Raw genomic sequence first — 27,781 nt, 5'->3', positions numbered from 1 at the left:
AAACTATTATCTATTTTGTTATTTTCAATTAAAAACTATGTTTATTAAAAATTCCTTTTGCATATTTGAGAATTTGACAAAACTATGATAATGAAAAGTGTTTCAAATTGAATAAATAATGCAAAACTATTTTTTATTTTCATAATTAATAATTTTGACTATCCAAACTATTATCTATTTTCTTATTTTCAATTAAAAACTATGTTTATTAAAATTTCTTTTTGCATATTTGAGAATTTGACAAAACTATGATAATGAAAAGTGTTTCAAATTGAATATATAATGCAAAACTAATTTTTATTTTCATAATTAATAATTTTGACTATCCAAACTATTATCTCTCAAAGTAGCATCGTTTCGAACGAGAACTCATCTCTTAGAAAGGGATTTCATTTTTTAAACTTATTTGAACTCCATACTTTTTGTGTGTTCAAGATGCACCATTCTAAGGCACATCACAAAATTTCAACAATTTATGACTTCATTTGGTATATTTCGTGCATTTACTTTTTTTTGAGCTAGTTGACCCTGAAATTGAAAAGCACTACAAATTAACTCTGAAAATGTTGAAAGTTGGCCTGCTATCATCGTTTCACCAACATAGCATGTGTTAAAAAGTTGAGAGGGCTACGACAGAAACTGGACGCAGTTCGTGTACAAAACGGACAATCTCTCTCGAAGTGGCAGCGTTTCGAACGAGAACTCATCTCTTAGAAAGGGATTTTATTTTTTTGAACTTATTTGAACTCCATACTTTTTGTGTGTTCAAAATGCACCATTCTAAGGCACATCACAAAATCTCAACAATTTCTGACTTCATTTGGTATATTTCGTGCATTTACTTTTTTTTTTGAGCTAGTTGACCCTGAAATTGAAAAGCTCTACAAATGAACTGTGAAAATATTGAAAGTTGGCATGCTATCATCATTTCAACCACATAGCATGTGTTAAAAAGTTGGTATACCAAACGGTTGCCACCACTACGGCAGGCCACGTGTTAGGCCTTTAGTCCCGGGTTGAGCCACCAACCGGGACTAAAGAGGTATACCAACGGTCGCCACCACTACGGCAGGCCACGTGTTAGTCTTTTAGTCCCGGGTTGAGCCACCAACCGGGACTAAAGGGGGATACGAACGGTTGCCACCACCACTGCCCGCCGCGTAGCCCTTTAGTCCCGGTTTGGGACACGAACCGGGATTAAAGGCTCCTTACGGGCCGGGACTAAAGCCTCGAGGGAGGCATTGAGAATTGGGGCGACGTGGCCGGGCCTTTAGTCCCGGCCCAGAGGCAGGCCGGGACTAAATGGTCGAGGCCAAAGGCCCGTTTTCCACTAGTGATAACGAAAGCAAAACATCTCCTGTCATTGCTAAGACACGTGGTGAAAACTCTATTCACGTGCTACTTAAAGTTGGATTAAATAAAAACGGATACACCAAACCAAATGTGTTGCCAAAAGGGAAAATACAAGGAAGGTAGAATAAAAGTTCAAACTGCAGGCCACCGGGCGTACATTTTAACACAATATAGAAGGAGGGAAAAGATAAACTAAATGAAGAAAAGGAAACTGAAAGGTACCTTCATCAGGATTGCTTGAACAAGCATGAGATATATCCTTGTGCTCAGGGCTATCGAGCTGTCGTTGGAGACACCCATGAAGTGGCTTCATATTTATAGCTGGGCAGTATTTAATTACGAGTTCCTGAAGGGTTGAGTAATTCCTGATACTACCTGGTACAGATGCCAGATGTTTGCACCTCTCAATGTGAAGTTCTTCCAGTAATGGTAGGTCTCCCAAACAATCCAGCGACTCCAGCGCACTGCAATCCTTAATATACAAATATATGAGTGTACCCAACTGCATTGGCATGAAACAAAGCTTCTTATGTTAGTGTTTAAACTTAAGGATCAGTAGCCGTGGCGGGATCATCATCGCCACGGGGTAGTGTTTGCTTTCGGTGTCTGAATAAGAGCCATGGGCTGAAACTCTGCGTAGTATTCAATCAGGGCTGTAGTTTAGGTTTAGGGAAAAACCCTCGCTGATTTCTAGCTAGCCTAGTCGTGGGATGGCGCGACAGAATAGGGGAGCTGGAGGAGTCGTCGAGGGCCGGTTCATGCGCTCATGATCCGACTCGTGGGATGGCGCGAGTCGCGAGGATCGCCGTCGTGAAGATAGCTTCGGCCGTTGGAGCCGTCTCTCTCGTTGTAACAGATTACTTTATAAAATCAAACCACGAAAAGCTGTAAGCAGTTGCGCAGCACAAAAACACTCTCTACCTCTCGCGCGTGAGTCCCTCTCTCTTCTCCATCTCCGGTGAGCTCGGGCGAGCCACCAACCGTAGGGGTGCTCGACGACCTGGAAGGATGACGGGACCTAGCAGTCTGACGAAGAAGAGTGACGAGATCAGCGGGTCGACGGGAGGCGCAATTGTCGTGCATCAGCGCGTCGTGCACGACACTGGTGGCGCGTGGACTATGCTCACGCGCACAAACTACTCCGACTGGGCCCTCCTGATGCAGGTCATGCTAGAGACACCATCGGTTCCCCCTGCGGCCGCCGTCAGTGACGGGACGCCGGAGCGAGATACGGATCGCACGGCAATGGAGTGCCTGTTGCGGTCGGTTCCCCCTGCGATGGTGTCCACACTCGCCGCGAAGGACACGACGAAGAACGCGTGGGACACGATCAAGACGATGCGGCTCGGGGTGAGTCGCGTGCGGGAAGCCAAGGCAACAGCCCTCTGCCGGCAATTCAAGGCGATCAGGTTCAGGGATGGTGAAAGCATCGATGATTTCGGTATGCGTCTGTCCTCTCTGGTCACGCAACTAGAATTACTTGGTGACAAGATCGGCGAGCCTGCGGTCGTCTGCAAGTTCCTCTCGGTTGTGCCCAAAGCCTACCCCCAGATGGCATGCGCGATCGAGACACTTGTGGACCTGAACACGCTTCCCCTCGAAGAACTGATCGGGCGGCTCAAGGCGGCGGAGGAGAGATACGAGCTGGACACCGCGCCCGGAGCGGGTGACCACAGTGGCAAGCTACTTCTCACGGAGGAGGAGTGGTTTACGCGCATGAAGCAGCGGGAAGGCGATGGATCCTCGAACAACAACGGATGGGGGTGCGGCCGTGGGCGTTGACGCGGTGGACGCGGACAGGGCTTGGGCCATGGCAGGAGCTGCGGCGATAAATCCAAGGACATTTGTCGGTACTGCAAGCAGGTAGGACACTGGGCACGAGAGTGCAAGTCCAGGAACAACGGGGAGGCTCATCTCGCGCAGGCCGGCGCTGACGATGAGGAACTGGGGCTACTGATGGCCCAAGTGTGCGGCCTGTTCGACAACGACCCTGAGAGAGCACAGGCTGCACCCATCCACCTCGTCGAAGACACCATTCAGGCCAACCTTGGGCACGAGGGGGGCGGTGGCAATGGAGTGTGGTACCTGGACTCCGGAGCATCCAACCACATGACGGGAGACCGCTCCGTCTTCGCCGAGCTCGACACCACCGTGGACGGGACTGTCAAGCTGGGGGACGGATCCACTGTCAACATCTGCGGCCGCGAGACGATCCTCCTCACCTACAAGACCGGCGAGCACCGTGCGATTACGGGGGTGTACTACATACCCAGCCTGCGCTCCCACATCATCAGCCTGGGCCAACTCGATGAGAGTGGATGCCAGGTGCTGATCTAGGATAGAGTACTCCGTGTCCGTGATCGTCAGCGACGACTGCTCGCCAAGGTACATCGAGCGCCGAATCGCATGTACACCATTGCATTGCAAATCAGTCAACCCGTGTGCCTCGCGGCTGCGAGCGCGGTGGACGGGATATGGACGTGGCATGCCCGGTTCGGGCATCTGAACTTCGACGCCCTCCGCAAGTTAGCGCGGGAGGGGATGGTGCATGGGTTTCCGCTAGTCGATCAGGTGGATCGGCTCTGTGACGCATGCCTGGCGGGAAAGCAACGGCGTGCCTCCTTCAACAAGCATGCGCAGTACCAGGCACAGGAGCGCCTTGAGCTCGTACACGGCGACCTATGTGGACCGATCACGCCTGCAATGCCGAGCGGGAAGAAGTTCTTCCTCCTCCTGGTGGACGACGCCACACGGTTCATGTGGGTCGTACTACTGACATCCAAGGATGAGGCGCCTGCAGCCATCAAGCGAGTGCAAGCCGGCGCAGAATTAGATTCTGGCCGGAAGCTGAAGGTACTGCGAACAGATCGAGGCGGGGAGTTCACCTCTGGCTCCTTTACGACGTACTGCGCGGAACTGGGTGTCGCAAGACACCTCACAGCGTCGTATTCACCACAACAGAATGGGGTGGTGGAGCGGCAAAATGGGACGGTGGTGGGCATGGCCCGCAGCTTGTTGAAAGCCAAGCGAGTCCCAGGGGAGTTATGGGGGGAGGCGATCACAAAGGCAGTGTTCTTGCTGAACTCCTCGCCGACGATGAGCGTGGATGGTATGACACCTTTCGAGGCTTGGCATGGGCGCAAGCCGAATGTGGGATACCTTCGCACCTTCGGCTGTGTCCTCTGATACGTCTCCAACGTATCTATAATTTTTGATGGTTCCATGCTATTATCTTGTCAACATTGGATGTTTTATATGCATGAATATGCTATTTTATATCTTTTTTGGGACTAACCTATTAACTCAGTGCCTAGTGCCAGATTCTTATTTTTCCGAGTTTTTGACCTTTTTCAGAACGGAGACCAAATGGAATAAAACTTTCGCGGTGAGTTTTTTGAACCAAAAGAGACCCCCGAAGCTTTGGAAGAAGGCCAGAAAAGCCACGAGGGAGTCACAAGCCCAGTAGGCGCCCCCCCCCCCCCTAGGCCAGGGGTAACCCTCCTTTAAAAGAAATACTAATATTCAGAAAGGATTTGTTCAAAGGACATGCTTGTTAGTTTTGCACAAAGTAAACAGGTTTCCGCAGCACCTTCTCTATCCATTTGTGCAACTTGGATTCATTTTGTCAAAGCTTCAGGTCTTAGAGCGCTTATTTTCCTGGAAGCTTACAAAACAGGAAAAAAACATTTCACCCCCTAGAAGAGAGCAATTACCAATTATGTTTATCCCTTGTAGGTGCAGGAGCGATCCTGCATGGAATTCACACACATTGAGCCCAAATATGATCAACATACCGGAACCAATGTTTTAGCATATGAATTTATACAATTCAAGATGGGCATAATTATAATCGAGAAATGCACATTGTATTTGTATCTCTATTCAGTAGTTTTGTGCTTGCGCTATGATGGAACCATATATTTCCAAGATTTTTGTTTCTATGATGATTGAGATTTTCGCAACCATTTGGATTTATATGTTTTTGTTAATTTAACCACGCGTTTGATTCGATGACTATTTTTATTTGGGCATCCAAAGATGAAAATTGTTGACCCTCTAGAAGTTCGTGATTACTAGTTCAGTCACGAATGTCATTGCTTTTCAATTTTTCAGCCAACACCATGCAGCCAAACATCTATTGTATTGAGCACTCATGGTGTAGAAAAATAATTGGAACAAGAAAACTATATTCTCAAGTAGAAAGAGGAATTGGCAAGTAGGCAATAGGGATAGGTGCCCGAGGACATCAATTTGGGAAATTGGCCTTGGCTCATAGGTGTGTATGCACCCATTGTTCAAATACAAATTTTGCAAAGTTAAAAAATTAAGATAAAAAATCCTGCGTCTAAATCTGGCCAATATATGTGCGTGCAAAAAGTTCTGGTGAAAAGGGATATTTGTTGTTGCTTGTGCAAAAAAGATTTTTTTTTATCCTTGATTACATCTATATTCATGAGGCTTTTTTTTTGTCTTTTTTGTACATGTCACAAAAAATGTCTTCTTTCATTGAAACTCTGTGCACGGGCATATAATGCCCGGATATACACGCTGAAATTTTTTCTCCAAATATTTTTACAATTTGAAATTTGTTTTTTTACATATTTTTTGTAATAGGTCTATATACATCTATGAGCCAAAACACCTCGTCCAGTTGGTTTCTAAGACAGAGAGCCCTGTTTCCTCAACAAGAAGATGCCTAACTTGTGGCATGTCATGTATGCCTATATTGGGACCGTGGATGACCCAAAGCCAACCTTCTGACCGACTGACTGGCTGGCCCCCGTCCTGGGGATCGAGCGACCGAAGCACCGGCGTCGCGCAGTCCCCGCACGGGACGGGAATGTGACGGGACAAGAAACAGACAGGCGATCCATCTGGTTGTGGTCCATTCCCACCTCCCACTCCACCCGCCGGAGGAATCCGATGCCGAATCTCCGATCAGTCGATCACCCCAAATCCAAACTCCAAAGCCGGTCGTCGCCGCGCCTCCCTGCCGCCGGCACTAGCGAGCGGCAGCGGCCGTCGACTGTAGCAGCATCGCGCGCGCAGGGGAATCCGCGCTTGTGGGCCGGTGTGGCAGGAGGAGGAGGAGGAGGAGGAGGAGGGACTGTTATTGTTAGTTTGTTTATGTGTTATTGGATCCGTTTGGTTTGTGACCTGACCCTAGTGCCTTGAGGTTTTCTGTTGCTTAGCGTGGACGTCAAACGTGGATTGTTTCTGCCTGACCAGCCAGTGCGGCCACGAAGCGTTGGTTTGTTCTCTGGCCTGGTAAACCTTCAATGTCAAATCATGGAGTTTTTGAATCTACTACCATCCTTCGCAAATACTTGTTGTTGTAATGGATGTATCTAGATGTATTTTAATTTTAAATACATTCATTTTTATAAATTTGTGTAACATATAATTTCGGACGGAGGAAGTATTTTTTAGTCCAAGAGTCCGATACAGCTATTTAGCTCCTGGCTGCGTGCCCAGGCGTCCGAAAGAGCTCGTCCACTCTTCATCTACTTCAGGGAAACAACTGAACAAACTTGCTGCACATTCCAGACATGCTGCCAAGCTTTAGGTGATACCATACTTCAAACTCATAAAAAATAAATTTCAAAGCTTGCGGGCAGGAGCACCTGCTGAATACTCCTTTCATGCAATCCACACACACGGCACACATTTTAACCACCGATGTTAGATCACAGTAAGCCCCCGCCCAACGGCGGCACAATGATCCAGACCAAGTAGTCGAGGCGGTGCTCGTCCTGCCCCTAGGGCCCCCACTTGTCTTTCGTTGTCGTAGAGGAGAGCCCAGCCGAGAGCCAAACCTGACCCTTGTGCCTGGAGGTTTTCTGTTAGTCATTGTTTGCGATTGGGCCACAGTGTAAAATAAGGTCTAGTTTACATATTGTATTTGTATACATATAGGAACTCGTATGTAATTGTAACATCCTGATCATCTATTATATATGGAGACGTGAGGTGAATACACCACCACGCAAAACCCTAAACCCTTTGTTTTTAACTTGGTATCAGAGCGGCCACAGTCCAAATATGACTTATCCTACTTATCACCTAACCAGTCCCTTGTAGGTGCTCCTTTGTTTTCTTCACAGGTGGCTGCTCCTACACCCCAGGCGATCGACGTGCATGCGACCAACGTGCATGCCACGCCACCCGAGATAGTTGCGCCGGCCTCCTCCCCGCGGGCTCCCACTGCCCACCCAGACCCGCTTTCCAGCGCGTCTAAGGCGCCGGCTGCGCCGGCTGTCTCCCCTGCCCGACCGCCGTCGCCTGGTTCTCCCGACGCGCCTGCTCAGGATTCACCAGCTTCGGCCACAGTCCTGTTCCCACCCGTGTCGCCTTCCGTTGAGCCGTCCTCAGCCACGACACCTACGACAGGGACATCCATCGCGCCGTCTACCCCTACTGCCGAGGCCGCATAGGGTCATGCTATGGTCACTCAGCAACGCGATCACACGCGCAGGCCGAAGACTTACACTGATGGCACCATTCGGTATGATACTGGCCGCCGTGCGTTTTTTGCTGCGCCTGTCTCTCATCATCAGGCTCTTGGTGCTCCCGCATGGCGTGCTTCCATGTTTGACGAGTTTGCCGCCCTACGTCATACCAATACCTGGGTGTTGGTGCCTCGCCCACCCGGCGTTAACGTCGTAGGCTGCAAATGGATCTTCAAGACTAAACACCGGCCAGATGGATCTGTTGACAAGCACAAGGCTCGTCTTGTTGCTCGTGGTTTCACTCAACAACACGACATAGACTATGATGACACATTCAGCCCAGTGGTCAAACCTGCTATGGTTCGCCTCGTGCTCTCCATCGCGGTCTCCCGAGGTTGGAGCCTGCGGCAGATTGATTTGAGCAATGCTTTCCTCCATGGTTTTCTTGCAGAAGACGTCTACATGCGGCAGCCGTCCGGTTTCGAGGATGCCATGTATCCATCTCATGTTTGCAAACTTCAGAGATCCATCTATGGCCTCAAACAGTCACCTCGCGCCGGGGATGCTCGTTTGAGCTGTCGTCTTTCCCAGCTTCGTTTTGTCACATCCAAAGCCGACACATCCCTATTCATCTTCTTTCATGGCGCCACTCAGATATTCATGTTGGTTTATGTTGATGATATTGTGATTGCTAGCTCTACACCTGCTGTGGTTGACCGCCTTGTGATTGCCCTATCCGCTACATTTCCCATCAAGGATATAGGTACGCTTGAGTACTTTCTTGGATTGGAAGCGTCCTTTCATTCTAGGGCATGATGTTGACACAAAGAAAGTATGCACTGGACCTTCTTCACCGTGTCAACATGGAGAACTGCAAGTCCACCTCCACTCCACTTACTACGTCCGACAGTCTATCACGCCATACTGGTGCACCTCTGGTTCTAGTGACTCTTTCAGGTATCGGAGTGTGGTTTGTGCTCTTCAGTACTTAACACTCACTCGTCCAGATATCTTCTTCGCTTTGAACAAAGTGTGCCAGTTTCTGTCTCAGCCTACAGAGGTCCATTGGGAAGCTGTTAAGTGTATTTTGAGGTATGTAAAAGGTACACTAAACACAGGGCTCCAAATTCGCAAATCACAGTTTACTGGAATTAGTATATTCACAGATGCAGACTAGGCAGGCTATGTTGATGACAGACGCTCCACAGGTGGTTTTGCTATATTCATTGGACCTAATCTTATATCTTGGAGTTCCAAGAAACAGCCTACGGTCTCGAGATCTAGTACTGAGGCAGAGTATAAGGCGTTGGCCAATGGAGCTGTCGAAGCCATTTGGATAGACACAGTTCTCAGGGAACTTGGAGTTTCACGGCAGCGCACCCCCATTTTGTGGTGTGATAACTTAGGGGCTACATACCTGATGGCAAATCCACTATTCCATGCTCGGACTAAACACATTGAGATTGATTTCCATTTTGTGAGAGAACGAGTAGCTGCAGGCGCAATGGATGTCAGGTTCATTTGAACAGATGATCAGCTAGCGGATGTATTTACTAAACCCGCTACACGACAGATGCTAGACCGATTTAGGACCAATCTGAATCTTGTATGTAGTTCAGATTGAGGGGGCATGTAAAATATGGTCTAGTTTACATATTGTATTTGTATACATACAGGGACTCGTATGTAATTGTAACACCCTGATCATCTATATATATGGAGACGTGAGGTGGGTACACCACCCAGGCAAAACCCTAAACCCTTTGGTTTTAACTTACACAGCTAGCAATAGTTTTTTTTTTACTTTGAGACTGAACGGCAAGGCATTTTTCTCGGGTACGCACAAACTTAGCACGGTGCATGTTGTCGGGTACGCACAAACTTAGCACGGTGCATGTTGTCTCTAGAGGAATTATCTTCTCACTTTTCTCCAAATCTGAAACTTACTGGAATAAAATTAGGATTACCTTGTTCTATTTATTTATTTCTCTCTGAATCAAGTAGGAAAAGCGAACAAGTTTTCTTCAATTTACACATAGGGAGATTGTCTATTTTCTAAAATTATTGCAATGTTTGAGTGATATTCCTAACTAGAAGAGTTTGGTGTGCTCTGCTGCGCCATTGGTATTATTGATTTTTCATAATATTTTCACTCCCACTATTTTAAAATATTAGAAGCATTAATTTTTGAAAAGTCAATCCTCTTTAATTTTGATTAAATTTATAGAGAAATATATCCATAGAGTTATTATGAAGTCGATGTCATTCGATTTATCATGAAACGGATTTTAATATATTATTTATGTAATATTGTGGATGTCGATATTTTTGGCTCTGAACTTGGACAATGTTAAAGAAACTTATGATTTCAATATAACCAATACAAGTTATATTTTGGAACCAACCGAGTATCCGTTTGGCGAGTTGGCAAAATGATGGAGTATGTTTTATATTTATTTATAATGGGCTGTTTTTCATGGGCCTTCTGTGGTACGATTGTAGGTTATTTGCTAATCAAACCGTACTTATGTGAAAAAAATGTACATCCATGGTCACGTATACTATATTTGTGTTACGATATCACATATTTGTGCTTCTTTTTTCTAGGTGCCAAGAGGACGCATGGGGTTGATATATTTTTAAATGCATATTGTTGTCGTTTTATAAAAACCGTTGACTCTGTCAAAACATGAACTGAATCCAAAATTGAGTACCACAATCAAGTGGGAGAGCTTCAAAATTTGAGATTGTAGCAAAATAAATATAAATAGAATGAAAGGGCTCATTAATAAATTGTTGACCTTGTCAAAATCAAGTGGCCACGTTTTAAATTCAAGAAATCAATTGATTAAGAGGCCTCTAATCTTAAGGAGCTTGGATTATTACATAGACAGATGAGTGATCCAATTCCATCTCCTTGAGAAATTGTTGACTTGGTCAAAATCGGGTGACCCCATTTAATTGGAGACCTCAATTGAACATGCGCTCTTAAAAACTAGGGAGCTTATTGTTATGGAGGATTTCTAGGGCATTCCAGTTGTATGATGTTCTTCCTCATTATTATTCTGAATGCATTCATTAATACCAATTTTATTTTATGTTTAAAAAAAAGAAGGATGACATTATGTTGGTTGCTTGTGGGCCATGTGGACTTTGGGCCGAATACATGAAAGAAAATAAAGCCCATGTGATTAGCTCTTGCCATTGTAAGGTAGGATGCTTAGGCACTTTTATTATCTAAGATTTATTCTTTTCACCGTTAGCATCTTCACAAGCATCTACCATTGTAGATGCCATTACAAATAGCTAGTGCAAAGAAGATATATAACTGAATGGAAATAATCAGCTATTAAAAAAAGCCAAGAGAAGTATTCCCTGGCAGCCCCAGCCCCCACGGTCTCTCCAACCGGATCTGCTAAGACAAACAATGATGGTGCCTTTGATGAGAGAACCATTATGAGTGGTTGGAGTTGTATTAGAAGGAATAAATGATATTACTAAAGGGGTTGTTTTTCCCGTTGCTAGTTTTCTTGTATCGTGATGGTCTCGAGTTCTTTCAAACGGAAGTTTATTTTTATTTATTTTTCCAGGGTCTTGAAAAGTGGTTGCAGTACCACACGGCATATAAATCGGGTTGTGGGTCTCATGCATGGGGAGAGTAATCTTCGAAGACCTACCATGTTAGTTATGGCAGAGTAGAGATATCGCATTGAATTAATGCCATCAACATGTTTCTATGTGTCTTATATAGCATGGACAACCTAGTGAGAACCTCGCGCCCACTAACAATAGGAGATAGCTTGTTAGCCTCTCCTATGTCACTTCTCATACATACCAATCTTCCGTCCAAGATAGTATATCTAACAGAAACACAAGAGAACCAGTAAGGGGGATATATATAATTAAAGTTAATAGCCTCATGAATAGGAATGTGAGTTATCAGAAACATAGAGTGACTATGTAGGATGTATAGGCTGAGACCCAAAAGGCCTTGTCGGACCAGAAGATTTAGAAACATAGTGACTATATGCACCAAGCCATAGGTATCCTGGTATGTAATTTTGTAGTAAGATAAGGGAAGAAGTGAGACTTGATTTAGCGCTACGCAGGTGGGTGGCAAAAGAGGTATATAGGTGTTTGATGTGTTTTTGGTGCTTCCTACTTTTAGAAAATCTAAGTTCAAATGTAAATGATTCTTTGTCTTAGGTGCAATACACATCTATGTTGATATTGGATGTATACGTACACACACGTAACATGCAATCCTAGATTCAGTTTTACGTGCATGCAAGTACTTTCAGTTTGCTCATGCATTAACTGTTGAACATATAGTTTTGCATGTATATGTATATAGCTTAACCCATCTCCTAGCCTTTGTTTAGTTGAGGTAGAGGCCCATATTATACTCTATATATATGTGCATATACACCCAATCAATATTGTGAGTTGCATTGTCAAACATATCTCTCTCTACATGGCATCATCCTAAAAGTTCCTACCCTAACCCCACCGCAGCCACCGCGTGCATCTCTTCAGCCGCCGCCGCCACCGCAGCCACCTCTGCTCACCACCCCACGCCGCCGCCGCGTGCCTCATAGCTCATGCACTAACCAACGTATACGTGCACCAGGTTTTTTTTGCTAAAATGAAAGTTCATTTCTTAACCATGGGATTAGTGCAATCGTTCTGATACAGTGAATGAATCTCTTGAGGAACAGACCTCAACCAAACAGCAGTATGAGAATTATTATGCCCCAACTGGGCAAGGCTATGAGCAACAGAATTACGATGGCTACAGACCAGGGAAATAGCATGTTCCCTGTTGATGAACAGAAGGTGTTTGATTTCATCGACCGTAGCTGCAGCCGGCGACGGATCCTTCTCAGTTTGCATAATCATATTGGCTATCACCATGCAGTCGGTCTCAAGGATAAACGGAGCCTCACTCCACTCCAGAGTGAGCGCAATGCCCTCCAAACAAGCAGCAAGCTCAGTCTCTAGTGCGTTATTGCATGTATACATGAATCTTCATGAAGAGAAGACGACGACTCCTCGGTCATTTCGCGGGATCATGTTGGCCCTTCCCATAATCCCATGCTGTCCGCTTCAAAGAAAGTACGGACGATGCTGAGTTTATTCCACTCAGCAGGCGGCCTCACCCATCCTTCTAGCTAGTGGACACGCGCTTTCCAGTGTAGCCATGTGCTTGTCCTTCCTACACTCGTCATGATTGTTTGAAGGCACCATCTTCCCTCACACAATATGGTCTGTAATGTGTTGCGGAATGGTCAGTAGAGAATTTATGTAGTTGCAAATAAATCCCATCGAAGCTTCGGCCGGCGGTGGTGGTTTGTCGTGCGTCATTTCATTCCTTACGTGACATATCCTCCATGGAATCATCATCATGGGTAGATGTTCATTGTCGTTGCAATTATCCAGAATGTGGAGGAGCCAATCATGGCCTGTGTCAATGGCCTCTTCCACTCCCGGCATTTGGTGTTCTTTGAACATTTTCCTTCCTATTCAATTTTGTCAGATAGGTGTGTACGGGAATTGTATTATGATCCTTATGATATAAATAAGACATATATTTCCATGCAAAAAAGAAAAGTTTATTCTTATCAATGTTTTGATTCTAAGCTCGTGGAGCGTATCTTCATACTAACTCAGGTAATATCCAAGTTGTGGCATATCAAATACAAGTATGGGTGAAGTTGAATGACATAGAGAAAAATTAAAACACATGAAGTTTGGTGAAGCATTGAATACCATGTCCACGGAAAGCAAATTTCTTATTTAGTAAAGGCAAAGCTCAAAACAATAATAGATATGTGTCAGGAAACAACGTACAACAGGGACAAGTTTATTGACAAAGAAAAAATGGTCAACAAGATGCCGGGCACCGCAGTTGCATGGAGACTTCCTCTAACCCTGTGGACCATATTTTCATATTCGAGATGAAGCCCAGCTTGTGACAGGTCAAGGTTATATATATTGGTAGATACAGTAATGCACATTGGAGATGTTAGTTCCACGACTATAATGGCCACATTTGAAGGGCAGAAAATAAAAATCCGGACATGTGAAGTTTCGTGAAGCAACGAAGTGTGTACTTCGACTATGTCTATGAATAACTAGTTTTATCATATAGTAGAACGAATACTCGAAACTGCAACAAATGTGTGTGAGGCCACCATGTACATTACGGACTAAGTATATGGAGAGCGATAATGACCACAGGGATGAGTGGAACCAGTGTTTGAATGAGGATATTTTTTAGAAATGAGATACATCGGAAATTTGAGTCAGGGATAAGTGGTACAACGAATTTCTTCGACGCGACGGGCCTATAGTGCTTTGCCACAAGAAACGAGAGTGAGTGATCATCTTTGAGATGGCAGACAGAGCTTCCCCTCCTCGTTGCTATCCAATCTCTGGCCCAACCTCCAATATGGTCCCTGCCTCTGTTGTAAAAGGCAGCGCCTAGGAAGCGTTTAGGCATGCTTAGGCACAAGACGTTGTCCAAATGCCTAACCTAGGCCATATGTGAAAGACTAGGTAGGGCAAGCAACAAATTCTCTACCCGAGCGGGAAATCATGCCATATTTCACTAATATGCCAAATAGGGCAAGCAATTAATTGTAGTAGCGGGTAATTAAATTATTGTTATTCTCTAAATAAAAATTGATACATATAATACCGCAAACATACCATGATAGCAAAAACTGTATTGCCGCCTAGATCGCGTGTAGGGCGCTTAAGCACCACATACACACTAGGGAAAGGACTACCGCCTCACTTGCGCCTATCTCTTTTTCCAGCCTTACTCCTGCACATTCCATATCTACTACGGAACAATCTCTACCTGACTAGGACACAAGCCAAATAAATCTTAAATGCATCAACAGGTAGCGTAATCGACCTAACCGAGAAGACTAAGAACACTTAATTTGGTGTACGACTAGCAGTGATAGGGCAGAAAAGACCTTTGTGTATGTCTTAGCATTTAAATCACGCGATCCGCACACGCATTTTAACAAGCATCGTCACAAAGCCATAATGATGTAACGTTCTTGGTTCATCTGTTTGTTGCTGGGGATGGAGCTAGTAGGTGCGGCGAGCCCTGCTTCTCGGACCACCATCTTGTCAAATAATTCTTCTTCATCTACCTCCATGCTGACGCAACAGTCTATGGGCCATCATCTAAGTGATCCAGGCTGATGAGTCGAGGCGATGCTCGTCCTCTCATCGTGGCAGACTGCCTTCGGTGCCGCCACTCCTCGAGATTTTGACACATCGTATAGGTGATTGCCGGCTAGGATGAAAACACCAATAGAAATGACGGGTGTGTTTTGGCGCCGACCACTATTATTTTTTATATTACAGTGGCGGGTGCTAAATGGCCCTCGCCACTAATGTGAGTTCATCTATAAACCCTTTTTCCATATGTGACACAAGTTTTCAGAACAGTTTCCAAACCAGAACTGCTGGCAGACCTGCACTAGGGGAGAACAAAGAGTTGCAACCGGGCTATCCCGTGGTGGAAATCAAAAAATCCTAACAATTTTGCGGTGGCTAATTCAATCACAAAGGCTATTTTCATTACCTTTAGCGAACAACATTTAGGCTTAGGACTTGTCATTTTTTGTAAACATGATTTGCAGAAGCAACCTGCAGTTTTTTGCTGTGTGTTTGAAGCGAACTCGTCGTTCAGTCTGTCTTAGCCATCTCCATCACCTTATCATTATCGTTCCACAATTCAGTTGTGCAGAATCATAAGTAACATGCGTTTTCTCTTCTTCCCATATTGTTTCTGTCACATTAAGCATGATTTTTTACATTTATTTGAAAGAGAGGGCCTGATGCAAAACTGTTATCATATTTTAATTGATTTTGGATGTGACAAGCACCTTTATTTTCTTTGCTTACGAAGGTAATATTTAAATGTTTTGTTTTTTTAGCAGATCTTTTGGTTGAATCAAATGGCCCACAGGTCATACCGGCATGTTACAGAAATCTAAACCTGAAATTATATTCATTCGTGGAGTCAGAAAACAAGAACTGGATCCATGTGTGAGATGACATGTTCAATAAAACTTCAGAGCTTGGAACTAATATGTGGTTTGATGTTTGTTAGAGATACTTTCATATTTACACTTTGGCTCAACAGTGCTGAATGTGGAAAACGCGTATACCTGATAACTATGAGTTGGAAGCAGCATATAATTACCTGATTCTTCGAAGGGGATGCGGAGGATGAGCTGATTTTGGGGGAGGATCAATATAGCTTGTAGGGGTGGAGATTAGGTGTGCAAGGGAAGACTGGTTTTTTTTGACAAATGCAAGAGAACATTGGTAGGTCGATCATGCAATAAATTTCTCACCCCGTCAGTCCAGAATCTGTCCTTTCGCGGTCCATATGATTGAGCCACATTCGAGCCGCTCCTAACGTGTCTCACGGCGTCATGCTGCCTGCTAGTGAGATGTCGGCCATCAGGCCTGTTGGAAAACATAAATACCTGATCATTGGCTTGATATGCATGAGAGAGAAACATACATATTAATTTACACGGTAAATAAAGAGACAAGTTTTCTTGCAACATTGACTTAGGAGACATTAACTTTTGCCTTGGTACTTGTAATATGAGTTCGTGGCCTTGTATATAAAAATGAAAGGAGTACCTGACATCCTGTCACTATACCATATAAAACAAACGGCACGCCGGCACTTTTTTCGAAAAGGAGGCCTTGCCCCGGCCTCTGCATCGAGTGATGCATACAGCCATATATTAATCAAAATAAGTATCCAGTAAGTACAGAGTAAAAAAAGGGAAAAAGAGATACATGGCGAACATCGCGCCGCAGCCTGGAATGGCTAAAAGATGAAGATGACTAAACACCTATCCTATTAATATGCCGCCATCCAAACCGGTTGAAGATACCCTGTGCTACCATCTCCTAGCGGGCACACCCAGTAACCATAAGCTCCCTGGCTGCCACAGGAGTTAGTAACGACCATGTGCGGATCAGTGCGGTAATTCGGTAGATAACCTGCAAGAATTGGATATCACGAGTTCTGTTAAAAACCAAATCATTTCTGCTATTCCATAAAGCCCAAAGAAGAGCACATGCTCCGACACGAATAGATTTAGCCAATTGAACATCAATTCCCTGTAACCACGTTCCAAATAACGAGTTCAAGTCAACAGGAGGAGCGATGTTAAAAGCAATGTGAATTGATCGTCAAACAAGTTTAGCCAAAGGACAGTCGAGAAAGAGGTGGTGAATACCTTCTAGGCTTGGACAGAAAGAACATCTGGAACTTCCTTTCCAATTCCATTTGGCCAAATTATCCTTAGTTAAAATAACTCCCTTGTGAACAAACCACAAGAAAACTTTAATTCTAAGAGGGACCCTAACCTTCCTAATATGTATTGATTTTGGAATTGGTACTGAATCAATGAGATCGGAATACATGGATTTAACCGTAAACAACCCATTTGGTGTTAATCTCCAGGAGATACGATCACACCTAGCAGAAATATTAACCTTCATTAATCTTCTAACTAGATGCAACCATGAAACCCATCTATCCCCAACTAAAGATCTGCGGAATTGAATATTAAGGGGAATCTCCCGCAATACAGTCGCAACTGTCACTTGTCGACGTTGGGCGATATGGTACAACCGCGGGTATTGAACTGCCAGAGGCGATTCTCCTAACTAGGTGTCTTCCCAGAATCTAGTCAATTCCCCATTTCCAATGATGAACCTCGATCTGTGGTAGAATGAACTTTTTACCCGCATTTGACCCTTCCAGAATGGCGAGTCAAAAGGTCTCGCTTCTACCTGCGATAAGGATTTGGAGTGCAGGTACTTGTTTGAGAGAATTTCCACCCATATTCATTCGGTTTCCATTGACAGTCTATACAGCCACTTGCTGAGCAGACATTTATTTTTAGTTTCCAAATTTTCAATACCTAAACCTCCTTGATCTTTAGGACGGCAAATAATATCCCATTTCGCCAATCTATATTTAGTCTTAACCTCATCACTCTGCCAGAAAAAGCGAGAGCGGTAGAAATCCAATCTTTTACGTACCCCAACAGGTATTTCAAAAAAGGATAGGAGGAACATAGGCATACTTGTTAATACCGAATTCACCAAGACTAATCTGCCTCCATAAGAAAGAAGCTTGCCTTTCCAAGTAGTAAGTTTCTTTTCAAACCGTTCCTCAATACATTTCCACTCTGCATTAGATAGTTTACGATGGTGAATGGGGATTCCTAAGTACGTAAAAGGAAATTCCCCTGCCACACATCCGAACAACTGGTTATATATGTGTTGTTGCTTTTTGGCTTCCCCAAAACAAAACAACTCACTTTTATTAAAGTTAATCTTCAACCCAGATAACTGCTCAAAAAGGCACAAGATGAGTTTGAGGTTTTTGGCTTTGACTAAATTGTGCTCCATAAAGAGAATCGTATCATCAGCATATTGTAGAATTGAAACTCCCCCATCCACCAGATGAGGTACTAATCCAGAGACAAGGTTTTTTTCGTTAGCTCTCTTGATCAACAGAGCCAACATATCCGCAACGATATTGAAGAGAATGGGAGACATAGGGTCACCTTGTCTTAGTCCCTTTAGTGTCTGGAAGAAGTGACCAATATCATCATTGACCTTGATCCCGACACTCCCTCTTGTGATAAAGGAATCTATGTGTTTTCTCCAAACCTCATCGAACCCCTTCATCCGCAATGTTTGTTGCAAGAACGACCATTTGACTTTGTCATATGCCTTTTCAAAATCCACTTTAAAGATAACTCCATCTAGTTTCTTAGAGTGCATTTCGTGCAGAGTCTCATGTAGAACCACTACCCCTTCAAGTATATTACGCCCAGGCATAAACGCTGTTTGCGAAGATAGCACGACAGAGTGTGCCATCTTCGTTAGTCTATCCGTTCCAACCTTTGTGAAAATTTTGAAACTAACATTAAGCAAACAAATCGGGCGAAACTGTTCAATACGAGACGCTCCTTCCTTCTTTGGTATCAACGTAATAGTACCAAAATTCAAATGGAAGAGTTGGAGATTACCAACATACAAATCATCAAACATAGCCATAAGGTCCTTCTTAATGATGTGCCAGCAGTGTTTGTAAAATTCTGCCGGAAACCCATCCGGACCAGGAGCCTTACCACACTTCAAACCTCCTATCGCATCTAACACCTCTTTCTCCGAGAATGGAGCAGATAAAGACTCATTATCAGCCTCCCCAACTTGGGGAATATCTGCAACCTGATACTCGTCCATAGTCACCAAACTATCTTGATGAGCACCAAACAATTGTTTATAATAGTTAGAGATATATAATTTTAGGTTCTCATGACCAACTATGGTGCCTTCATCCTGTTCAAGCTGCACTATCCTCTTCTTTCTGTGCTTGCCATTAGCTATTAAATGGAAGAACTTAGTGTTATTATCCCCAAGAATAATAGCTTTAACTTTAGCTCTATTCGCCCACTTCATCTCCTCCTCTCTGAGAAGAGAACGGGGCCTTTGTTCCGCCTCAAATCTTAGTTGACGTTCATCTCCATCTAAAACAGAGTTCTTTGCTTTTCTATCCAGCTCATCGATAGAGTTTATGAGCCTATCTCTCTCATCTTTATATGTCCCCGAGACATGCTTGGCCCAACCGCGAAGGTACTGTCTCAGGTGTCTGATTTTATTTTGCCAACGTTGTATACTCGTTGAACCGCCCGATGACCTATTCCATTCCCTGTGAACCAGGTCCATAAATCCCTCCCTTAAGAACCAGCTGGATTCGAAAGAGAAACTATCTTTATTACCCAGATATAAGGCATCCCCAGTATCCAACAACAAGGGGGTATGATCCGAAATCGCCCTTTGGAGTGCACGAACCGAAACCAAAGGAAACTTCTGTTCCCAGTCCACACTGGTAAGAACTCTATCTAACTTCTCAAAAGTTTGATTTGGAAGGGAATTTGCCCAAGTGAAATTCCTACCTGTGAGTTCTATCTCCCGTAGTTCTAGGCTCTCAATAATAGTATTGAACAAGAATGGCCATCTACCATCAAATTGCTATTATTCTTTTCATAGGCCCAACGAATAATATTAAAATCTCCACCAATCAGTAGAGGCAGTTGTTCATCACAGATGCGAACTAAGTCGGCCAAGAATTCAGATTTAAGCTCAGGCTGAGCAGCCCCATACACGGCTACTAGAGCCCACCTGAAACCATCCATTTTGGATGTAATCTTGAATTTCACCGCAAAATCACCGAACACTACTTCCCTAACCTGGAGTGTATCACATCTAACTCCTAGTAATATCCCTCCAGACCTTCCTCTTGGTGGAAGACAGTGCCAATCAAAATCAATCCCTGCTGAGAGGGAGCTCAGAAACTGAGAGGAGAACTTATCTCTCCCAGTCTCTAGGACGACAATAAAGTCGAGCTTGTGCTCCGTCGTGGCTTCAGCGAGGAATCTAGTTTTAGCCAAGTCGCGAAGACCTCTGCTATTTCAAAAAATCCCTCTCATCTTTCGTCATAGAATTTCTTAGCAGTCTTAAAGCGTGCACTCCTACGAATAGAAGAGACCGGATAAACTTTCCTATTCCAGGTCCGTTTAATTTTCTGCCCTTGACCCTGGTCCATATAACCGTGATCATTGGAGTCATTATGACCAACACCGTCGTCACCTAAAGTGTTATCAAGAACCGAATCCTGACCTTCATTAAGCTCATCTATGGGGTATAGATTCTGACATAAAGAATTCAGCCCCCCAAGGTTAGAAATCTCTGCATCTGTCATTGGTTTAACCGCAGCTAAATTCCTAACGATATCCAACGCCCTATCAACCTCTAGGTTTAATAATTCATTAATAGATTTCACAACTTCCGCATTCGTATTACCAAGCGAGACCCCAATGGCTGACGCTTTTTCAATAATTTCAGGAGATGAAAACTGCAAAATAGAATGCTCCAAATTAACCGACATACCTGTTGACGATTCAGCATCCTTCAATTTTGCAATCCTAGACGCCCGATCCATCTGCCAATCATCCGCATCTGGCTGGTTCTGAATCCGGTCGCTAACCCTCCGGTCCGACGTCACAGGATCTGGAATACCCCCAAACTGTATGACCGCTTCCTCAGAGATAAAGGTATGAGGTGTCTCCATCAGCGGAGCCGCCGGAGAATCGGCGACCATAGTCCCTGCCTGGGTGGATATACTAGAAAATCCAGAAACCTCCTGCACTGACCCCATACTCGGCACAGACAGTGTTGTCCTATCATCCTCCTGTCTGACCTGCAGCAGGTAACGATCCAGAGAAATCAGCTGTAGACCCACAGCCGGGGAGGAAGGTTGCGCCGATGCCCCAGCAGCTTGCTTCCCAAAGGACCTCTTCATCTGTGAATCGCCGAGTCTAACCGGCACCGTGTCTGGCAGGAATGAACCAAAGCGTAGCTGAGCCCCTGGAGTCACACCCCCCCTGCTGCCGGCTCAGTCTCCCCCTCCTTCGAATCCAGTGCAGCCGACCCAGAAGCAGTATGAGGCTGAGAAGGAAACTGTCCCTTATCTGCATTACCAGCACCGGAATCCCCGTCCATGTCCGGCATGTCAATGTCAGGGTCCACCGCTGTGTGAACGGCTGCCGATGGAATCTCAATCTCAAGACGTAGGGTAAATCTCTTACCCTCGAAAATCCAAAGTACTTCCTCCAGAATCAGTGCACTATCTAGAACACTCACTAACAACCGAATCGCCCCATTAGCCCGAGTGAACACCATATCCACTTGCTCCGTTTTACCAATTAGAGAGCCAAAACTCCAAGCCACAGTAAAATCATTAACTGCCTTAGACGGAGCACCATAAAAGCGAACCCAGACCTGGTCCAGAGGCACCCCTTGAGGCTCATCATCCGCCCAAACATCAAACTCCAGAATACAACTCGTGCTAGGAACTCTGCACATACCAAATTTGAGTAGACGGGCCAGATCTTCTTTAGAAGGAAAGACCACCTTAAAGACAGAATCCGAAATCGCAATCGGCTCCCACCTAAAAGTAGCTGACACCAGATCTCGTAGCTGTTGCACCACCTGGTCAACAGTCATCTTACCACTGGCAACGGTGATCTTGCCTATAAGAGCTACATCTGGCGTATGTGTCGAAGTTGAAATAGCAGGGGACTCAAAGAACATCAACTCCTCAGAACAGACCCCATAGATATTCATAACGGGCATCGGACCCTTCATCAGAGGGCATGAGGATGAACCATGCGCTGGCTTAAGACAAAGCTCACAAAGCACCACCGAGCACTCAGACACAAAGTGCCCATTCTCACCACAACGATAGCACGTCATCTTTTCCTTCTTACGCGCCCACTTAGTTGGACGATCTGCCCCTTCTATCCGTGGAGGTCCATTATCTTTGTCTACACCCACAGTAGATGGTACACCTCCAATGGTAGCAGTTAATGGAATATCAGCAGGCTTCTGCGCTGACTCCTTGTCAGCAGCAACAGGACCCACATTGGGCGGTAATCTCCTACCACCACCACGACCTCCCCACCGTCCTCTATATCCACCTCTCTTGGGACCTGCTGGCCCTGGAACGAAATTACCATAAGGACCCGAAAAACCCTGTCCAGAACCGGCATTAGATTGCCAAGCATATCCTCGGCCTCCCCCTTGTGACGACGAACCACGATGCTGACCAGCGCCATACGCATTGACCCCATCGTCTCCCCATCGTCCGCGGGGTTGCATGTGATTAAAATCAGCCCCAGCTTGCCCTCCTGGCTCGGCCGATCTAGGAACAGCCTGAGCATCACCCGCCCCTACCTTAACCGCCGCTGGAACTGGGTTAGGAGGCATCCGAGGTGCCGGTCCTCGGCTACCGGAGACCTACTGGGAGGCCGCCTGAACACCGCCCGCTCCTGCCTTAGCCACCGCTGGGACCGAGGTAGGAGGCAGCCGAGGTGCCGGTCCTCGGCTACCGGAAACCTGCTGCGGGGCCGCCGGCGCCCGCTGTTGCGACTGAGCTGGGACTTCTCTGCCGGACATCTGCGAGGCCGCCGGCGCCCGCTGTTGCGACTGTGCTGGGACATCTCTGCCGGACATCATGAGCGACCTAGTGTAAGGGACTCGCGGCGCCCGCGTGATTTTCTGTCTAGGGAATCCGACCCTGGGATGCTTTAAAAAGACCCGAGCAGCCGAGTCCTGGCCAACGTTGCTATCCGGCTGGAGTCCCTCCTGCGGACGTAGCGAGTTCGTATCGAACTTGGCCTCAACATGTTGTACCGTAGTATAGGAAACCTCCAGGCAGTGTTGACGAGTCTCATCGGGCCACCTGGAGGCCGACTGGGACGTGCTGGACTTGGTATCCACCTGATGAACCTCCTGTGGAACAACCGAGAACGACTCGGATTGAGCATCGGCCCGATCGGCAACAGGCAATGCACCCTCCTGCCCAACAACCGAGATCGACTCGGACTGAACACCGGCCCGATCGGCAACATGCACTACAACAGATTTTCCTTCCTTCTGGCAGTCTTCTCGGGCATCATCGGGTCGCCTAGAACCCGGCTGGGCCATATACCCAGCCTGCAGTTCTAATTTCGGCACCTGACCCATCCCGTCCGCTCCAATTGCTGCCGCGAGAAACGCCTCCCGTACAGCTCCTGTGGACTGCATCACCAGCGGCACATGCGTGGCAGTCGGCAGTCTACGCTGTCGTCGGCTCCTTCCCACGGGCCAACTACCCGGAACAATAAAGTCAGAAAGTAAAATTGGATTCCTACTAACCTTAGGAAGTGGCCCAATCCAAGGTTTAGGCCTCGGAACATCCATCTTCTTCCTCGGTAAATGAAAATCTCGCTGGATCATGCACTCCACCGATATCCCAGCAGGCGATGCTAGAGAAACCGGAGAAGGTACCGGAGAAGAAGGAGGAATCTCTTCCTCAATGTCTGAGTCAGAATTGTAATCTGCAAGAACCCAGAATTTTCCACCTACCCGGGGAGGAGCCCAAGCATTCTTCACCTCACAATCCCCCTCGAAGTGATCAGGTTTAATGAGCAGAACTAAAAGACCATCCATCTCTAATTCTAGTCCAATCCTGAGATCCTGATACATGAGATATGAGCCTGCAAGAACATCTCCCTCGGTATCTCGAATCGTAGCCCACCCAGAAGAAAGATGAACAACTAGCGATCCACGCTGATCTACCTTAGATGCATCCTTAGAGAACGAGAAACTCACCTCCCAGATACGATGAACACCTGCAGAACAACCTCGTGAAAAATCAGTACATACCTTGGTATCGCGGGACGTCTGCCTCGGCTCCGCGAAGGTCTTGTCGACACCAGGAACGGATGAACTGATCTCCCCATCACCTCCTTGAACACCAGGGTCGACGGAAACCAAAGTAGAGGGCCGCTTGGCTCCGGCGCCGTCCTGAGACCCGATCTCGCCGAGGCCCCCCCCCATCGGCGACCGGGACAAGGTAGGGCCTCACAGATCCGGCGCTGTGGTGACAACAAATCGGCTCCGTCGCCGCCGCCACAAGAGACTGGCCAGGCTGGGAGCCGCTCCGATCGCAGATCCCAGACGCCGCCGCGCAAGCCTTAGGGATGCCTGCCAGCGTCTTGGGCGACCCCGGCACAGACCACAGACTCCTACCCGGGTCGGCGATGGCCTCTAGGGGCGGCCGCGAACGCAGCGAGAAGGGCGGGGTACCCTCCGGGAAAGAGGGCGATACAGCAAGGGCGTCCTTCTCGTTGGGCGCCGGCGCAAGGTGGAGCGGAACGCACGACACGGAGGGGCGCCGGCTGCCGCCTCCGCCTCGAGGCGGTCATCACGGCACTTGTAGTACCCGGATATGATTCGTAGGACATGCTTATTTGTTCTGCACAAAGTGTACATGTTTCACCACGTACGAGCTTCTGTCTCTAGTTCTGCAACATTGAGTTAATTTTCTCCAAACTTCCATCTTCGAGCGCTTTATTTCCATCAGAGTAGGAAACCTAATACGAGGTGAAGGTGACTGATGTGGCATACTTGTGGATGCAAGATCATTGTAGTGTTCCGACAATGATATGTTATATTTGTCAAGCTTCCACACCTTATTACCCCTGGTTCTTTTAAATTTGCCAGGAATTGATCCCTTCCTCGAGGACAATATCATTTCGCCTGGATTGGGCCTACTAGCTTCTTGCAATCATAAATGTATAAACTATTCAATGATTTCAAGCTTCGGAATTCTTCTTGAGGCTAATATATGAGCTTATGACAAGATAGGATTCGCAAACCCCAACCGCTGGCTGACCTGGACTTGTTGGGAACAAAGAGTTGCAACCATTTAATTCATTACCGAAAGAGATGCACGACCTCCTTGATTAAGCTTGGGTGTCGAAATCAAACTAGACAAAGCATTTATATATGGGTATAGACTTCAGAATGTTTGTTAACAATTATTTAAATTTCCACAATTGTTTGGGTTTAATAATATTTGATTGATCTACACATATTTGGTGTGGTTTCTGTTTTTATTTGTGGCTATCCCATGGAGGAAATCAACAATGCCTAACAATTTTGCGGTGGCTAATTCAATCACAAAGGTTGATTTTTATTCCCTTTAGGGAACACCATTTAGGCTAGGCAGTTGCAAATGTAAGCGTGTGAGAGCACCATGTTGTAGCAAAATAGTTGACATCAATACGAGTTTAGAAACCAAATAGTGACGTTTCTACGGTTATGCATGGAACCTATTTTCATTACCAGGATGTAGCCTAACTTGTGGCGTCAAGGATACATATAGCGCCTTAGAGATGTAATTAATTCCTCTCGACAAGTATGCCTACATTTGAAGGAATAAAATAAAAAGGCAGACACGTGAAATTTGGTGAAACAATAAAGCATATGGACTTACACCATATCTATAAATAACTAGCTTCCTTGTGTAGCAGAATCAATGCTCAAAACTACAATATTGACAAATGTATGAAGAGCATGAAAATGTAGGACACAATCAATGGCACACGAAGTTCAATGGGGACACTGTTTAGAAATGGGAAACACTGGAAATTTGTGTTAGACAAATATGCTAATGCCATGTCATGATTCCTTGCAACCGCACGCATAGCTCTAACGGGCGGTGGAGCTTTTCTCCACGGTAGACCAGTAGAACTCCATGAAATCAAACAAGCGAGATGGTCCACTTTGAGACAACGGGCTAGAGCGTCGATCTGATTCTCCTAGACGGGCTAGAGCGTCGATCTGATTGTGTCATTGTTTCCATTAATCACTAGCTAGGTCGGTGTTAGTGTCCTGGCCACTCTTCCAGGTGCTACGAATTGAATGTCTAGGCAGGTCGATCATGATGTCTAGGCGGTCCCAGCAATCAAGCCTTTATTTTCTTGATGACAGTAGCTGAATAAACTTGCTGCACAATACATTCCATGGATGCTCTAGAAAATGAGTGAAAAGGCAATGATGCCAATGAAATAAGTATTACATGGGTGGTCCGACCTTCAGCGAAACATGTCATTGTCGCCGTTCATGTGGTTGCCACCACCTGTGTCGAGGTACCACATGCGCCTCGACGTGTTCATGCTCTTTTTGTCATGATGATAAACCGCCACCACTATGAGTGTAACAACCTCCATAGCCGGCGGCTTGGGAGCTGGACTATCCTCGTCCATTAGCTCGTGACCAATAACATCATGTCGACATCATCTCCCCCCTTATCCATGAAAGCTTTCTCCTTCTGTGGCTTCTTGCTCTCCAATCCGACCTCAGGTGTCCCATGATGCAACAATTATGACACTTGATCTTGCGGTTGTCGAAGTTCTTTTTCTTTGTAGCGCCGTCGTTGGTGTTCTTTTTTCCTTTGTTCTATTGACACATGATCTTGGTGAGTGTGGCTGCTAGATCCCTCGCCTCCTCTCCTTGACTCCAACGCGTACCACTGATCCCGCTTGAGCATGACATGCTCATCATTCCTTCCCTCCCCGAGACTGTACCGCATACGCTCGTCGTGACAATTGCAGCGTCTGACGAGATCATCAATGGAGAGGGTCGCAAAGTTGAGGCACTGGCCGACTGCCGGACAATCCGAAGGTACCGGGAACGAGCCGCGCACAAGAACCAGTGGCCAACTAAGACTTCTGTGAGGTTTTCTTCAAGTGCGTGAACCCGACTGAAGAGAGTAGCTACCCGCGAAGTGAATGCGTCCACGGCCTCATTGCCGGCCATGTCCAAAATCTCATAGTTTCTTAGAAGAGTTTGAAGATTGGCTTGCTTGACACGGTGTGTCCCTCGAACATGAGCTTCAAAGTATCCCATGCCTCCTTCACCGTTTCTTTGTTGATGAGGCGCTCGAGGACATCCATCGGCATCACTGAATATATCGTCGACGCCACCTGCCGATCCTTTGGTGCCCGGCTCCCTCCTTCTTGAGCACGTTGCCTCGTGGATCAAATGTGTCCCACACCTCGTTGGCGCAGAGTCCACTGCCTTCCAGACTCCGAAGATCTCATGTTCAAACCATGGGTACAATGAACTTGTTAAAGCAACAATTACTTTAGCCGCATCAGAGGATTCCGCGAGCTACATGTTCTTCTTGTTGTCCGACATGACCTCCCGTCAGTAGAAGATCATTTTTTCTCTAGATACCAATTGTTGGCACAGTTTACGACTCTTGATGATGCATACGTCGAGTTCTTTCCGATGGACTGCGCACGCACAAGCTACAACCGATTGCTTTAACGAAGCCACACATGTACAGTAGTAAACAAGCAGGCAAACACCCTCATGGATGGATTCACGTACGCGCATGCACGTACATCAACGAGGCGTTCCCTAGTAACATGGGAGACACGCCAAGTTGATCGCCAAAAGCAGCATGGATATGATTATGAGTAAATGTTTTACGAGCCTGCAAAGTTTTGTCA

The 27,781-nt window shown here is 46.0% G+C and overlaps 1 protein-coding gene across 1 annotated transcript; it reads right to left on the bottom strand.

Moving 5' to 3' along the window:
* Positions 1 to 16,537: 16,537 nt before the first annotated feature.
* On the bottom strand, positions 16,538 to 21,713 carry LOC123404823. Its single transcript, XM_045098770.1, has 2 exons — positions 20,826 to 21,713; positions 16,538 to 16,853 (listed from the first exon to the last, which is right to left on the bottom strand). The coding sequence occupies exons 1-2, from the start codon at positions 21,235 to 21,237 to the stop codon at positions 16,711 to 16,713; spliced, it is 555 nt and encodes a 184-aa protein (XP_044954705.1). The 5' UTR covers positions 21,238 to 21,713; the 3' UTR covers positions 16,538 to 16,710.
* Between the last annotated feature and the right edge of the window lie 6,068 nt (positions 21,714 to 27,781).

Source organism: Hordeum vulgare, chromosome 1H (genome assembly GCF_904849725.1).
Source record: "Hordeum vulgare subsp. vulgare chromosome 1H, MorexV3_pseudomolecules_assembly, whole genome shotgun sequence".
Taxonomy (NCBI): domain Eukaryota; kingdom Viridiplantae; phylum Streptophyta; class Magnoliopsida; order Poales; family Poaceae; genus Hordeum; species Hordeum vulgare.
The sequence above is the reverse complement of the archived record's forward strand: the minus strand, read 5'-3'. Positions and strand labels throughout refer to the sequence as shown.